Raw genomic sequence first — 18140 nt, 5'->3', positions numbered from 1 at the left:
CAGATATTTGCATATGTTGATATAATAACTTACAGTTTCCTTATACTGGAAATAGTCACTCATAGAAGAATATTGGTACTTCCTAAATCACCCTTTATAGGCGTTCACTTTAAGTGAACAAGCAGGAAAAAAGTTGCAAAAAGGACTTCCTCCTCGGACTTCTAGAGCAGCTCAGTAAAGAGCAGTGAAGCAACAGTTCAGTGTTACTCATACAGATCAAGCCTTCCTCACTGGATAGCAACATGGCCACAAAACTACCATCTCAAGAGGAATTTGAGAACTGGACAGCTTTTCAAGTCGCAGATCTCCTAAGACAGGTACTGAATGTATATGTAACACTTTAGACAGTCCAGTCTATATTCAGCTAGCAGAAACTCTTACTGGATTTATCTTTGAAAAACAGATACCTTATCCTAAATCTAGCACAGATATTCAAAGTACTGAAAATAGATCAGTCAGCAATTGTCACCCCCAATCACTTATTAATATTATGTGAGTTTCTTGGTGCTCTGCTGTTTTTTATAGGAATTTAATTCATGGTAGAAGCTGCTAGCTAAGATGTCCTATGTGGCAAATCACATAAAAATGTTTGCTCACAGGGATATTTCTTATAATAGAAAAGGTATTTCATGCCCCAATTTATTTCCTGCTGGGAAGAAATAACCATTTCACTGAAAGTGGGTCTGGATTTTATATTTGAATATCACTTTAAAATTTACAGATTGTCAATAAGAATCTACTGTTCATCTTTTCTTCCCAATGCGTATATACCCACAGTAGTTGCTAGTTGTTGCTTAAGTTTAAGGTACTTGAGCTTTTTTTTTTTTAATCATTCCTTTGTCTGCTTGTACCTTTCCTAGTTCTGCAATGTCCTTTCTAGTATATGTATAATAACCTGAACTGCACAAAATATTCCAAAGTTGTCTTCAGTCATCCTTTCGCTACTTGAATAATCTCCTCCAAGATATATAAAATATATCCTCCATGATATATCCTTTTTTTGATATCGGATTTTTCCTTGTCACTTACTGAATATTATGACTCAGGTTTTAGACTTCTACCTGTAACTTACTTACACAATAAAGTCCATTTACTGCATTTTGACATATAGTCTCATTTTACATTCCTTTTGGTTTTCTTTTAATGCAAGTTTCTCTATATAATTTTTTTATATAGGATTTTTTTGTCTGTGTTCATGCTACTTCTAACTGTAGAAGCCACAATCTTTTCCAGTACCTGGTTTACACCAACAGTGAGAATTTATTATCATTAAGGTTTCTCATCCTTTTCAATTGAAGGACCATACAATCTTTTTCAAGGAAAATAATACAGTGTTATGAAGTGTTTCTAGAAGAGTTCCATTTGTAGCCAAGTAAGAAGTAGACCAAAGTTTAAAATGTTTATTTTTTATTATTATTTTTCCATTTTGCCTTGTGCATAAATATATATGCTCATGCATGTACAATTTAAAAAAAAACCACAATAGCTTTACAGTGCAGATGTATCACAGATGGACCACTGTCCCCACATTGAGAAACCTAACCTGTTCCATGGAATTAATTCATACCATAGCGATAATATATCAGCTAAACTGCAAACTTATTACTGTGAACAGCTACTCAGAAAATTAATTACCTCAAAGCCTTTCAGCTTAAAGGAAATCAGACTAATTAATAGAAGATATAATGATTTTAAAGTACCCTCTAATTCTACAGCAGAATACAAGACAGAAAATTAATAACAATTGTTCAACAACTCAGGCTTCCAGTGGAATTTCAGCAGGCATATCATAACTACTGGCTTCATACTCATTAAGAGAGACTCTTCCAACTTTATAAAAAGCTGTTAATGCCTATGCTTACACTCACATCACTGATTAAAGCAGCTAAGTGATCTAATTACTACAGTATAACCAGCATTAAGTGCTTGGCCATTCTGCATATCACAGACTAGCACTGGGGAGTACCAGCCATTTGCCTGCGGCCACCATGTACAGAGCTGTTCAGCTCCTGCTACCAGAGCCTGAGCACCAGGTACTGCCATCCTTTCCAGCTAGCCAACAGGCTGGGGGGCTGTGCTGGATCCCCCCCTCCAGAGACTGGCTGTACACATACATGAACCCTAAAATGCTGTTAAGGTTGCAGAAACAAGTGCTCAATGTTAAAAGTGCCAGAAGTGGGATTACCTCTATAACCTGAATTTGCCCCCTTTTACATACACATTATGATAGTCTGCAATTGCTTCTTTGTGTGCTATCTTTTCCCTTCACAAAAAACTGCCTCTTTCAATGCAGAGAAACATGTGTGTTTTGTGCACTACTCTGGGCCACTACAGAAATTGTAAGGTACGCAACGCCAGGGCTTGCTGAAAGACACAGGATGAATTCATGGTAATGTCAGTTCAATTCTGCCTTGAAATATCAGATTGTGTCACTGCCCCAGCTCAGCATTTTACCTGAAGCCATGTAAGTCACCCAGAAAAAACATGACATTTCTTGAGTGCTTGACTTGAAATTCCAGGCTCTGATCTGCAGAAGCGGTGAGAGTTGTACCCACAGTGGAAGCTCTGCTCAGAAGGTAAAAATGCCAAAATATTGAATATGCAAAATACATGTATATCTCACAGATCCTAAACAGCTCTAGTTAGGCATCCAAAACCACTGGATACTGTGTGAGTTTTATTTCCCGTGCACCTCAACTCCCCTTACTAATAGAGTTTTCATCTCACAGGGTGGTCTTAGAAAACGCAGTTAATTAATGTTTCTGAAGCACTCGGGCAATAAAAAGAGTACTGTAGAACAGCTCAGAACAACAACAAAAAATCATTCTGGGTTCAGAGAAGGTTTGAATACTGTGCAGTACAGGTGTACAAGATAGCAGATGAGCACTGAGCACTGAACATAATGTGATATATTGAACAGCAGTTCAGGAAATTCACATCAGCTTTTATGTGCTGTGACTGAGGCTGGGTCTTCTAGAAGAGGTATACTGAGATTGGGGCCATAATATATATGCACAAGGCGTATGTACATATGTACAGTGCAATTTTGGCATTTCCTTAACTTTGTAGACTTAATGATGTTTCCAAAACAGATTTGGGTGTGTCGTAAGTACAGAAATTACTAACTAGCCATTTTGCAAAGTGTTTCCAAACTCATGAAAGGCATTTTGTATAAAATCAATAACTTCACTACTAAAAAAGAATTAACCCTATTGATTTTGCTTTTTTCCTCATAAATAAGTAAAGATAATAATGGAAGCCTGCTAGTCATGCACATGTACTTACTCCCCTGTTACCTTGCATCTACACTATAATTGCAACAACACTAAGATATTCCATGGTGCATTCAGAGTTTATCTACTCAGTCTCCATTTGCCATGTAGCCTAGTCCCCCTCCTCAGTACTGACCTTAATACTATGAAGTTAATGTATTTGTAAGAAAATGAAAGGTTCAGTGCTCATCACTAAACACCAGTAGTGAGACGTCTGCTTGTCATCTGCTTGTCTGACAAGCTAACAATGTAAAAAGATCAAATTTTCCCTTACACAAAAGTTACATGCTTTATTAATAGTATAAGGCAAAGCACAAAAGCAGCTCATCAGAGCCAATAACTGGAGATAGAGCCAATAACTAGAAATAGATAGGAAAAAGCCAAGAGCAGAAACTGTGCATTACCTTGATTCTTTGCCTCTCCAGCAACATCAGTGCAACTGATGGCAAATTAATACATCCCACAAATACCCATTGGTCCAACACCTACAGCAACCCTCTCCTTTGAATTGTGATCTATTCTGTATTGCAAACAAGCAGCACTCTCCCAATCATAGTATAAAAGAACAACTTATAAACTCAAACATAGAAAGATTGGCTTATAGGCCAAACAAACTGTCTGAATATATGTCTATGTATGAAATTTTCATATCAAAAAAGTAGATAAAATACACTTTCAACATTTCTAAGTGTGATCAGTTTTAAGTATTCTAGAAATAAAGAATTACATTAGAAAATCCACATAAATATTTCTCTGACAATAATTTATTTTCACTAATATTCCTTTGTTAGTGTCCGAGTTGGTCATTACTGATACAGAAATTTACAGCTAAGCATTACAAATACTAAAACTCATTTTGAGAGTGGTACATTATTAAAGAAAAGATTTCATAGAATCATAGAATATCTCAAGTTGGAAAGGACCCATAAGACTCATTGAGTCCAACTCCCTGCTCCTCACAGGACTACCTAAAACTAAACCATAGAATTTCTAGATTTTTTTTTTCCCACTTTCCATGCATAGCAGTGCAGTTTCTTCAAAAAGCCAGGCTAAAACATCAGTGAAACTTTTAGGACTTCTTCAGCCCTGCTCCATTCTTTACTGCTTTTTAATAAAGGAACTCCAACGTGTCCCTTTTTCTTCCAAATTACAATTTAGTTTCTGTCATAAAGAGATACTACTTCTGGCCATTCCTGTTTCATTTTAAATTATAATCAACACCAGCTTTCTTAAAAAACACCACCACCACAACCATGTTACAGAAAAGAAATGCTGTTTCTGAACCTGAATTCTTTCCAGCAATGTCCATCTATCATGGGAACTGCAAGACACACTTAGCCCAATCATCTGGTGCTGAAGCCAAGCAGCACCAGTGCATACAGAGGGTTGGTAAACAGGCATGTAACAAGAGAGCTTTCTCTTATATAGCCTTCATTTTCCAGCAGTCAGTGATATAACCATTTCCTGAGGTGATGGCACAGCTACTGATGGCAGCCTGTGGCATAAGCCCTTTTAACCTGTTTCTATTGCTAGCCTCCTCTTATCCCATAGCAATTAAAGTTCCACAGTTTATTTCCGTTGGGGTCCTTGTTCTATTTCTGTTACATTTGATGCTTCATAATTTCATCTTGTCTACTCCATTCACGATTTTATCAGTCCTTATCCCCTGTAATCCTTCTTCCTAAGAAAGAGGTAATACTGTGTCTTATCTCTTATGTGGAACTCACTACCTATTTCTTAGAATTACTGTTATTCTGTCCAATATTCTTTTTTCCAATTATCCATGTCAAATAGTATAAAGATTTCCACCACCCCAAGTATTTGAGCATGGAAATATCAATTAGTTTGTTTATAAATGTCAAGTTTCATACTATTGTAATAATTCTATTTTTTCTCACCTTAGTTTGGAATGCCTGAATCTGCTGTGGTTGTAGAAAAACTGGGCATGAATGGATCTCATTTCTTGGTAAGCATATATTTCATAAGAGGTATCATTCAAGCATATTTCAGCATAAGGCTTGTATTCCTTACAGTGCCAGGAAATAATCTGACATTTTCCTTCTTTGTACACACTTCTTCAGCTCTGATTTCCCATTTTAGTGTGTTGATTTACATCTCTGACTCGAGGAACGCCCCTACACAACATAAATCCCAGCCAGTCCTTCTCCTCCTCCAGAGAAGATGCAGATATGTAGAATCAGCCATTAGCACACAACTGTGGCAGGGAATGTCTCATGAAATATGACTTAGAGGGGTTTGGGGTTTTTTTTAAGAAAAGATACATTTTAAAACCATCGTTTATGTAAAAGCTTTTTCATAAAACTTGCATGATTAAGAACATTTACTAGTATAGAATTCTACATTAATTTTACAATAAAATTTTACAGATACCAGGAACAATGTCTGAAAAATTCTGATAACTTCTTTTGTTGACCTCTGTGGAATTTTTTGCATAAGAGTATGGTTAATTGATTGCAACTAATTAGAAGACAGGAATAGAATAACTCCTTGAACTGGGGTTATTCCTCTACCACTAATTCCAGTTGTGTAGCTATTGAAGTAAAAGACCTTTAAGATCTATTTTAAAGGTAAAATAATTGTTATGTATTTATGCACTGCAGAGAAATTATGTTTGCTTGGCACTTCATTGTTCAACAAAGCTGTTTCCTGGATGCATCAGGAGTTATATCTGCTGTTTTTGTTAACAAGGGCTCCAATCCTGCAAAGTGATTCATTAGACCACAGCTACTCAGGTGCATGCAGGTTTACTTTGTTTAAAACTGCATGGCCACAGAGTAAAATTGTTTTTTACTAACAATTCATGCTAGCATAGTAGGGCTAACAAAGCTGTCAGATACAGACTGATTCCTGTCCCATTCGCACATTATAAATTAAATCGCTAAAGGTGCTGTAATCTCCATTGCTGGATAAGAGGGAGTGAAGTTAAAGCTAAGGGCGAATGTGTTGGCTCCTTGTGCCTGCTGCAAGTAAAGCTGTACAGCAGCAGTGGAAAAGGATATGAGAAATATTTTCAGACATTAGTGGTAACCAAATCAAAACACAAGTGAAAAAAGCAAGGGGAACAATGGATGATCTTTGGTGATGGTCTGCAGTACAAAATTTTTAAAAAGCAATATAATTAAAAGTGAAACCATTTGCTAGAATGTTCTCCAAACTATGTATTCTTTTTAACACATCTTTAAAGATTATTTTGCACTGCAGAAAGTGTGGCAGTATATGTGTGATACAATGAGCAAGATCCATTTTTGATAGCATTGTAGAGAAAATGAGATGGGTCTCGCACACCAGTAGTAACCTCCCTACAGCTTTCATGTGTTCTTTAATTGAATTGTTCAGCAGCATTGTCAACATGATAAATCTGTAATAAGGTATGCTTGAAACAGAATTAATTATGACAATACTAAAAAAAAAAAATTATTCAAGAACCTATATTTTGCTATCATTAGTAGCAATATTTGAGTAACTACAAGATGCTGTTCTCCTATGTACAAGCTAATATGTTTATTAACTTGTAAGTAATTAAATCAATAGCCCACTTTCTTATTCCGAGCTCCTAGCCTAGTATACAAGAAATCCATACTATTCCAGGAATGAAAAGTTCCTTCTCTGTTACAAGGTGTCTGATTTAGAAAGCACACCTTTAGTAAATCCACCTTAACAATATCTGATGGAGTAACCAGATGGTACACACTTCTACTCAGAAAATCTGACTTTCTGTCTACACCACTTAAAGCATGATTCCCTAACTGGATCTACTGGTTTGTGTGGCGGTGTCTGCAAATCCAAAATTCTGATTCTCTTGTTGTGTCTGTTTATTACCTTTGGCAAGAACCTTAGGTTTTGCACCTTACTTTATCATTCAGTTATAAGGGGCATACGATTTACTTCACTACACTCTGCAAAGTCTTAGCAGAAGTTCAATATCACCTTTGGACATTGAGGTAAAAGTCATTAGAGAAAAGCTGGCCATCTATCCCTAGACAGCAATGAACAAAAAAAACCACACCACCATAAAACAGGAAACACTTGAGCAAGCCTGATGCCATCTACTAGGTAGGAGTGGCAGATTCACCTTCACATATTAATAATTTCTAAAAAGCAAATACAAGTTTACCACTAATACATGAGCGCATAGAGACATTATACACATGTGTAGATCGCTTATGACATATGTGCAGCATTTCTATGTGTCTACCTGACGTTAGGTGGATATTTAGATACAGATCTGTTTTTCCCTATGAGATCTGTTAGGTATCACTGGACAGAAAATTCCTTCTAGTCTGGCAGGTAAAGAAAAAAGCAACTCTCTGTGGTGTCTTCTATGTGAATTTAGTGAACTTTCCCCCACCGCACATTCATGCAATTGTCTGTTTTACCTTTGCACAGTCTGAAAAAAACTGTCCTCTGTCCTTAGGCATTGCTGCAGGAAGCACGTAAGAGTGCCTGTGAAGGCTGAGTGCAGCATGAGCAGAGCCAACTCGATGCCTACCAGCAGCCCTTCACGTTTCTCAGACAAGCCCTTCTTCTCACCGTAAAACTCCTCCAGCCTGCCCCAAACCTCTGCTTCCCTGCCATGGCACTGACACCTTAAGCATATGCAGCACAGGCTTTTTTTATTAGTGAGATATGCCAAAATTCGGAGAGGCAATGCCCCTCTGGGGCGGGCAGCATGCTGGCGGGCCTTGCTGGAAGGTACCTTTCCTGGAAAGCAATGCCTGCAGCCAGTGTGCTGCATGTTTATCACAGGATATAACCACCAACACACCAGATGTGCCTCTGTTTCCTGTGTGGTTTCAGTGAGGATACTCATCTTTTTAATTTTTCCAAAGAAAGTATGTTGTCAAAAGTTGGGGAAAATAATTATCCTGCAGAAAATAATTATCCTAAAGCCCACCACTTAACTAATACAAAACTTCTTAGGGGGACTTCCTGCACAACGTGCCCCTCATGTCAAATGCAAATTACATTTTATTTGAAAGTGAATCAGATGGATTTATCAATACTAAGGTCTTTTTGAAGTTTAAAATGTTCAAAGTTGAGTCATACAGGCACTGTAGCCACATAATATACAAGTTGACCACAATACCAAAAATCAATTTTGACTGGTTTCAGAATAGAAATAGAGTAATCAACATTTATATGGTCGTTTCTTTGAATATTTCTTGTCTTTGACTGGCTAAAAAACAATCACTTTTATCGTAATATTATATTCTGTTTTATAAACATACTGAGTATCAAACTGATCTTTTATAGGAAACAAAATTACATGCATTTTATAAAAATTTAGAAGTAGTAGCTCTTCCTTTACACTTCTGTAGAATCTAAGAATGCCAAAGAGTGGTGGTATATTAGATCTGAAGTGTACCACACAGTTTCATTTTTTATCAATAGTTCTATACTTGTGATAGTTATTCAATATGCAGGTCACATCTGAATGACGCTAATCTAGTCCTAATGTGCAAATCAGCATTTAGCCACAGCTGCATTGCACACAGCATATTATATTCTCTCTTGCTTTTTAATATCTGAACTTGCTACACTGTACTCTGCTTTTCAGTTCCCTCTAAGAGTAGGTTGCTTGTTTGATGTGTTTTTTTAAATTCTGTTTTGAATTCCCAGTGACAGATTGAAAAAGATATAAAAAACAGTGAATTTTGACTTGAAATTCAGAACTGAAAAAAGGTAGACTTTCTTATTGGATTTGTACATAGAAATTTACTAAAAGAAATCTCAAACATAGCAAAATGGTCAGACATTGATTCTAAACAACTTTCATGTATTTCTGCTCTTTCTTGCTATTTCAAAATGTGCTTTGAATCGCATGGCTGGAATATGAGTGCCTTGGAGAAAACCAGACCCGTTTTCCTCACCAAGACACTATTGGGGATTTTTGAGTAATATTTAGAGAATGGAACCTGTGTCTTCCTGTGGGAGATTTGTGCCTCCCTGCCAGTGCAAAACACTGCCAGAGCTTGCCAGGTTCAACTCACCAAGGCTGTACTTTGACATCCATTTATGCCAGCACTGCTACTGAGAAAAAGCAACTATCGTCCCACTTGGATGCTCCTTCCTTGCAATGCAGAAACAGCAGACAGGAAAGGACAGGAACCGTATCTGCTTTCTCTAGTGACCACAACAGCCAAACACAGCACACCTAGAGCTCCTCTGCTGCTATGTGAATGCTGCAGAGTCCCACAAGACCTAAATCACTTCCCCAGTTTCAGCTAAGAGAGTGTTTCCCAAAACTGCCAGTGATATTTTAGCAGCATGGGGTAGGGGAATAGGTGGAAGGACAGATTAAAATTGGTTTTGGCTGTTAGGAAAGAGCTAACCAGCATCAGGTTCTGTTCAATTGGATCTGACATCCATCCCTGTATACTTAGTTTTACAAATAAAATTTGGACCATGAATGCCTGGAGTTTCCAGAGGGAAAAAAAATGTTTTCTAGGTCCTACATAAACAACAGAAAGAAGAAAATTAAACAACAGAAATTAGAAACTTAAGCAACAGAAATAAGAAGCTTCCTAAGTACTTCTTTATAACCTAATTCCTCTGGGAAAGGGCCAAAAAACTCTTGCAGTGTTTTCCCCAGGTATTGAGTAAGCATAGAAAGCTTGCATATGGGCGAGGTCCAGAGAAACATGATGCAAGCTGCAGGTACTGTTGAGTCACACTCTCAGGCTGGCTGTTGACAGCTAAACACCACAATTCCATAGCCAGGGTTTAGCAGTATACTGCTTATCTCAGAAAGCCATTAAAAAAAAAAAGAGCTTTTTTACAATCACACAAAACCTCAGTACTAACATTTTGGGGTACCCAAGTGTTTTGTGTGAGTAGAAGTGATGTAGGCACTGTTTGTCCTGCCTTTGGCAAGCACGCAAGGTCCCCATGGCAAAAACCAACAATTGTTCACCACAGAAAAGTGATGTTACAAAAATATGTATTTTCAGCTGCAAAACATGGTTAGGCCATGTAGCTGCATTAATTTAATTACCTTTTTGCACAATTTCTGTTCCTCTGACATTCCTTTCTCCTCTTCACATTTATCTACCCTCTGACACCCCCCCTCCTTTCCCCAATAGACTTTGCAGGCGCTGAGCCCCTCTGTCTCCCCCGCTTTACACATCCCTGCCTTGCCTTCGGTGCCTTCCAGCACCTAGCGCTTTACTTCTGCTTGGCTTTTAGCCAGGCTCCTCCTTCCCTTTTCTCCTCAATTAGGTCCTATTGTTCATGAAAGGAAATTTCTCCTGGTGACATTTCTCATTGATTTGCAGTCCTACGGGCTTTCCTCATTTCCCTCCTTCTCAGCTGTAGAGGTTCCCCGTTAGAAGCAGCTGAGCTGCCTCAGATACGAAAGGTATTTTTTCAGAAACACCTTCATTTCCAGGTATTTCTACAGGCTCTGGGCTCACCTTCTCGATGAAGGGCCTAGATCGTGGTAGGAGCCAGGCCCTTAAGAGCTTGAACGCCTTTGTGCAAAGACAAGCGATCTTGGCATGTATCCCTATAGCAAGTGCTTTACAGACTTTGAAAACACTGTTAAAATAAAACTGTTTAAAGTGAAAGTTTCTCAGGGCAGGTGGAAACTGAAAATAGTTTCTCCTCAGGGGAGATGGATGCAAAGCATTAAAACAGAGGGCAGAAAATGTAACAAAGAGCAGATAAGCGCGATCTTCGCCCCTTAGCAGTTCTTGCAGAGCAATGCAGGGGGGCTGCCAGCGAAGGGACAGCTAGCAACAGCGTCCTAGGTCACCCTGAACATCATCAACTGTCAAGGAGGGAGGGGTTTGGTTCTGTTTCTTGCTGTTTCTAACCAAACTGGAAACTGTTTCTAAAAGCAGAACCGCAGGTACTTACAGTCATTTCAAAAAGAGGAAAATGATAAGAACGTACCATAGAAAGGAGGCAAATGTTGTTAAACATATAAAGTAACTAGAATCAAAGAGTGACCTTAAAGAGACGCAGGCTAAAAGGGAGATATTTTACGGCTTAGCACATCTGCTGCTTATCAATCATCTTCAATTAAGTAGTAAGGTACAAGGACATTACATATTCATGCATCTTCAACAAAGCATAAGGCATCTGTAAAGTAAAAGCAAAAATTGCATATTTATCCTTATTCTTCAAAAACAAAACAAAAGCTAAATATGAAGATAGGTTACTGAATGTAGATGTAATTTCTGAAATCTAGGGCACCATGAAGTTATGCATCATTATCTGACGCTTAAGACCACAAGTGATTTTAGCTATCAGTTTATTACTTTCAAAACATATTATCATTAGTAAAGAAAACACTCAAAAGAAAATATTAGACTAAGATACAAAGTCAAACATCATTATCACCAGATTCCCATGAATGCTAGCTTAGAAACTGAATTTGTATCCAATCATTTTGAATTATTTTCCTGCTAAGTACTTTCAAATATCTCAAAAGCAATTTAATAAAGCTGTTTAATGCCATGATCTAGCAATGTAATCCTGTAGTAAGAAATCCTGAGCCAGTGCAAAAGTATTCATTGCAGGAGCGGCCCCTTAATTTTTTCTGTGACAGAAGAACATTTCTATTCATATTCCAAATGCTGCTGCCAGAAATGATTTGAACATAAATTTGTTTGTTTTATGCAGTAGCTGCAACTGATGGGAAGTGCTTGTCTGCTTTCCACTCTTTAAGCTCTGGCACACAACAATCCAATAAAATTCTAAATGTCAAATTATTCATAATTACATTAAATATGGATTAAAAGGAATATCTTTTGATGCAGGATTCTTTGTTCTTAAAGTTTACTGATAATTTTAAATGTTATTAAAAATATCCTTCAAGTTTTGTGGACCTTTCAAATTCAAGGAACATGAAAAAGAATACGAGAAGTTGTGGAAATTTTTAAGCCATTGTGTCATAGTTTTCAACATTGACTCTGTAAGCCCTGAGCTGAAAAATAGAAAAACGCCACACAGTCTCAGGGTTTCCAATTTTGAACTTCCTCCTGTTTCTGCTTTATTCAAACATCCTGGTTATATAAATGCACCCCCTCTGAGATCATTTTAGGAAATTGTCTTTAGAGACAATTTAGGATTTGAAGAATCTTCATTTTGGGTGCTTTTGTACTCCTTCCTTCCTGAAAATCAGGAGCTTTTACAATGCATACAAGTTGGAACTTCAGAACACTAATGCCTAAAATCATTAGTCATTTTTAAAAATCTAGCCAGAAACTATAATCACTCTCCCATTGTTAAATACCAGCTGCTAACCATTTCAGAAATCTTCTAGAGTCCCTAAAATGTCACAATTTAGTCCTGCTTTCATATTAGGTGTTTCCAATACAGGGCTATAAATTCCTAATTCTCTGCTCTTTATTTTATGCCTGAAGAGGCAGGTGAATGTGGGAAGCTGATAAACAATGAAAAAATGAACTCGCCATTTTACTATCTTCTGTACAAGACTGATCTTACCAAAAAAAAAAAAAAAGATAAAAAAAGATCAGTAGGCAAAGGCACATTGTAAGTTACATAAAGATTATAATGAAGTAATTGTAAGTTTCGGTTCACAAGTTCCACAGGAAGTCAGCAAAATATCTCAAGCAGAGAAGACAGCAGGTTTTCTCTTCTCCCAATACGTACTTTTCTTATTAAAAGGACTTATATATGCATGTATGAGTGGACCAAATTTGTCATTACATACTGATAGCTGCAGCTGTAGCAATGCAAAGCTACCAAACTAGACAATGATAGGCAGTCTTGTCTGTTTGTCTGAACGTCACTCAAGACAGAGAGCAGTTGGAAAGCATTAGCCAACTGTGGCTTGTAGAAGCATTTGAGGAAGTTATACTTCATGCTTTTCTATTAACGAAGAGCTAAACTGCAACAATCAGTGAGAATTTCCCAAAGGTACAGACTTAGACAAGGCCACATTTATAAGACAGGTACTCTACCCTTCTGGCAGAGTGGAAGAAAATAAAGCTCAGGAACGCAAGCTTTGCAGGAGCACTTGGCTTTTAAAAGTTAAAAGACCTTTTTTAAAAAAGAATGAGAAAGACCTGAACTAACTGGTGGAAACATTAATCAATTTGCAAGTAGCATTTCCTTCTGTAAATATTGTTTCCTATTGTTTCCTATTCCTCATTCAGTCACTTCACCCAAAATGACTGAAAGAGATTAGAGAATTAAAAAAGAAAAAAAAAAAAAGTCTTTTGCTCCTACTGTACGTCCACAGCAGTTATGTGTACAAGCCATTTTATCAACAACAGAGCCTATGCTGGTTCTGTGAAAGGGTGTGTTACATCAAAAATTGCAGGTACAAGAAAGCAAAGCTGAAAATAAATCAGGTAACAGATGTGTCCATAAGCAGGGAAAGCCTAAGCCCATTTGATTTTTCTGGTGTCACATCTATATGACATTTCACATATATCTATAATACAGTGAGGGAAACAGTAAAAATCTTATGTTATTTTGGGGTTCCATTTCTTTCTCAGGAACCTTTTTTATTATTAGAAATTTTAATTTATAAGAAACTCTACTCTTACAACATCAGTTTATAATGGCTGTAGAGTTTCCATAGATGGTACCATTTTTAAGAAATACTGGAAATCTAGTAATCATGTAACAGAAGAATAGCAGTGAGGACATTAGGTTATACATGTATGGATCTTGCTGATCAGGCTAAACTCATAACTCTATTGTCCCTTAACATCATGAAAATGAAAAAAAGTTGGCAATAAAGTCAAAGTAGACGCAATCTCAACCTGATTAAACCAGGAGTTCCCAAGGATAATGCACTCGCACTGATTTAACTGTCTTCTTGATGAGGGGGACCATGGTGCTCTTCGCCTGGAAGATATTTCTGAAGGTTTCTGGGAAAATACTTCTTCCTGCAGCAAAGACTAACACCAGCTGAATATTATTGCTTCTCATGAGAAAGCATAAACAAGGTTAAAAATCAATGTTGTAAAGGAGTTTTTCTAAGACAGGGACAACTCTTAGGGCTCTGTTGGTTTGGAAAGGTGAATACATACAATTCCACTGAAAACAAGGAAATCCTGTGAGAACCAGACAATATAGCTTCCTGGGAACAGACCAGTGAGAGCCTGAAGATGCAAGTTGTTTATTTCCATTGGGTTCAGGAAGGGAAGACTTAATCAATTTTCTGTGTAAATACAGGATTGCATCAGACAAAATATCTGGCTTTAGCATAAGTTTCTATTCCAAATAGAGGGGATCTGGAAAGGCCCCAAATATTAACATGCTGCTTGGACCAATGGGCAATGCTAGTGCCAAAATGAGGTAAAAAATTTCCAAGGAGATACATTTCGAGCTGCTGCTCGTGTTGAATCAAAGCAGAACTAATTGGAGTCCTGATTGCAGAAATGAAAGATGGCTAGAAATAATTTTAAAAAAATAAATAAAGCAACTTGAATTTCCCAAAAGAGCAGAGAAAGAAGCACATTTTTGTTGAAACACCTTCTAACTCTGTCTCGATACTGTCTGCTACTATAAAGCTACTAAATGTAAAGTGACATAAACTAAAGCAAAAAAAGTACACTCTTATTCCCAGCAAGACATCCACAGGGGTGTTACATGACGATGATTATGCCAGGATGGTTCTGCTGGTAAATTTCTCACATAGAAGGGCGCTTGTAGCCTAAGAGCTAGATGTAACCCACAATAACCTGACCACATTTTGCTAATGCTGACTGAGCTGTTATAGCTGTATTAAAAGGCTTAACACAGCTAAAATGAAAATCCATGAAGTCTGCCATGCAAATTTATAAAAACAAGAAACACAGAGTCAGATAAAGACTGACTTTATCTGACGTACCAAGCGTCAGGGGGTTTCCCTTAGTAAAATGAAGCCATCCGGTTTTCTTTTACATGATGCCATCTGTTCTGAATAAGCATGATGCTAGGGGAGAGGGGGGAGAAAGCAAACAAAACAGGAACAGCAAACCTGTAGATTGCTACAAATGTAGTGACTACTAAATTTCAGTGTAATATTGTCTTTAATTTAAAATGATCAGCAGATGGCTTGCACAACCTGTCAGTTATCAACATACTGTTAAGAGCAACGAAAGCTTGCATCCATTCCTTGAAAGGCTCAAAGGACACTATTAAAATATTTATCAATCTTTCCATGTCTAAAAACTCATGGAATTTGCCCACATTAAAAAAAAAAAGAAACCAACATACAAATACAATTGCAGAGATCTTTCATTAGTGAGTTTTCCCAGTGCCAATTCTGTGCATAAGCACAGACTTTAGCATTAGGGAATCTGGCTTGAAGTTTGGGTTGCATTGCTGAAAAACCACAACACACTGGTGCTCAGAAAGAGGCATGCTGGAAAGAAATTAGAATTCCCAGAGGTCCTACAAAACCAGTGCTTAGAAGAGTAAGAATTTCAATCATTTCATATATTTAAGGCCTCTGGAATACTGAAGGGCAAAATCTATGCAAAATTCACATTACTGTATCAAATCCAGAAGCACAGCTTCTACTTGAGGGTACTTGGTTTTCTGTAGGTACTATTACCTGTAGTATTTAAGTTTGCATTAGTAAACAAATAAGCACAAAATTCCCATGAAAGATATTTTAAATTGCTAATTCATGTTTTTGAGACCTGTTGTAGAATGCTTTTGTTTTGTTTCTGCACTACTTTTTTTTTTTTTTTTTTTTTTTTTTTTTCCCCTCCACTGTTCCTGTCTAGCTGGGCTTTTTGGCTTAAGAGTTTAACTATTTTGCCCCTTGGTACTTGAATGCAATCTACATTTTTAAAAGGTGTTATTGTCTGTATCCATTGCAACGTAGTCCTTGAAAAGCGTAATATTGAGAACTATTAAAAATAACCAGGGCCTTACAAAGGCCCTAAGTTGATTTGTCATGGTAGGACCCTGATAGAGTAAAAACTTGATTTTCCATTAAACGTAGTTAAAAGTCCCAGTATAGTAAAACAAGATCTGATCACCATAATACGAGTAGGCAGGGTGCTTAACCATCTGAATGTAGGATAAGGTAGAAATAAATAACTATACAGGTTGTATGAATTTTTCGTTAAAAAAAATATACAGACACTAGATTACAAATGTGTATTTCATATGTATAGCTGACAGCCTATTTTACTTGCTTAGAACTACCCAAGGAAGATGTCGACATTTGCCCCGAATCCTTAGTTTCCTGTGAAGGGGAAAATGCAACACTTCATTTGTGCATTAGATCTGTATACTACAGGACCCAGACAAAAGCAGATATGTGCTAGCACATATATGCTAGCATCACATTGCAAGGGAAGGAGACTCTTCACTGAAACAAACAAAAAAACCCTCAAAACCCCAACCTCTTACTTGAATGCTTTTGATTCAGGTGGTTCACAGAGTATCTGAAATGCATCTGTACAAGCACAGGACTGAATTTTAAAGAGGCAATAGAAGTAAAGCAAATAAAATCTGTAAGAATAAGGGTATCATCCCCAAAGCCTTGGGTTATATTTGGTCATAGCATATACACTCCCCCAAGAGAAAGTCTTCTACCAACAAATTTTCAGCCTTTTTTAGAACTGTGCCATGCATTATCTCTGGTGTTATTTCTTCCTTTTCCCTGTCCAATTAAGTATTCTTGAACTTTACAGTGTAGCACTACATTTTCTGTTGGGTCTTGAAGGATTTTGTGACTGTACTCATGAATAAATTCACGAACATAAGAAACTGAGGAACTCAACAATTAGGTCATAGGAGATTTTTTTTTATGTTTTCCTATGTTTTTCATCATAATCCAAAGCACCACTTTGGTTCCAAATGGGAGAAATATCCATTTGGGCAGCACAGATAAAGTGGGTATAATCTGACATTTGCAGACAATGGCTGGATTTCCACAGTGTAACATGAAATATAGTTCCAAGGCCAAGAATTTCTGGAATATGATTTTGCCTTTGTTGAGCTTCAGTTTGAAGTAACTCATATTCATGAAATATTGGATATTAATTTTAATCAGCTAAAGCCAAATAGAGCCACTTTTGTCTTGCTAAATGGTACTCAGATCCACAGATACTCCACATAAGCATGGCCATCAGTCAGAAGGTCAACAACTATCCAAACACCAATCATCCAACTGTGTGCATGCTCACATACACATCTGAATGAGCTGCAGATTCACTCTCTCACATACAGATAGTGGGAAGCAGCATTCATTTTACAAACATGTAAGGATGGGAAATGTCAGGTTCTTTTACTTGGCAGGTGATGCAATACAAGAAAATGGGGAAAAACAAGTAATACTTCTAATTACTTTAGATGGCATCTAGTCATACTATGCAGGTATGTTACATGGCTGGGTGATTACAGTCACATGTGAAAAAAAAGTAGGGTTAAAGAGTACTACAGGAAAATAATATGGCCTTCTTTTTACTTAATGCTTTATTCTTCTGGAGTAGAAATACCACACTTTTGTTTAGGTTTATGTAGGAGGTATACACCATTACGGATTATTTCATTAATTTATAAGGAGAAATTTCTAAATGGATTTTGTTTATCTAAGTCTGCATGTCTGAAGTTTAAAACCCATTCTCCCCCTTCCCCCCCAATACTGAGAAAAATAAGTTAATATAAAATACAGATTTAGCAACACCACCCATTCTGTGGCCATCTTAATTTATTAAGGAGATGAGTTTTTACATTTTTACATTTTAATTGCACCAGAAATAGCTACAAGTAGTTGTATCCTATAACTGAAGTGATCTGATCATTGCTAGTAGCTTTAGTCACTAAAGTGGATTTAGAAAGCCATGCTGAAAAATAGTACTTTCAATATTTATTGAAATATGAAGGAAATTAATGTAATCAAAATTGACCAGTTTTATCCAATAA

General features: G+C 37.0%; 1 protein-coding gene across 1 annotated transcript in view; it reads left to right on the top strand.

The window, feature by feature from the left end:
• The first annotated feature begins 215 nt into the window (after positions 1 to 215).
• Positions 216 to 18140, top strand: part of BLNK (B cell linker) — a 103426-nt gene continuing 85501 nt past the window's right edge. Inside the window, exons 1-2 of the mRNA XM_072869794.1 lie at positions 216 to 317; positions 5176 to 5238. Coding sequence (XP_072725895.1) covers positions 243 to 317; positions 5176 to 5238 — 138 coding nt within the window. The 5' untranslated portion in view covers positions 216 to 242. The remainder of the gene's footprint in view (positions 318 to 5175; positions 5239 to 18140) is intronic.

The sequence above is a fragment of the Ciconia boyciana genome, chromosome 8, assembly GCF_034638445.1.
Source record: "Ciconia boyciana chromosome 8, ASM3463844v1, whole genome shotgun sequence".
In the NCBI taxonomy this organism is placed as follows: Eukaryota; Metazoa; Chordata; class Aves; order Ciconiiformes; family Ciconiidae; genus Ciconia; species Ciconia boyciana.
Note: the sequence above shows the minus strand (reverse complement) of the source record. Positions and strands in the feature narration are given on the sequence as shown.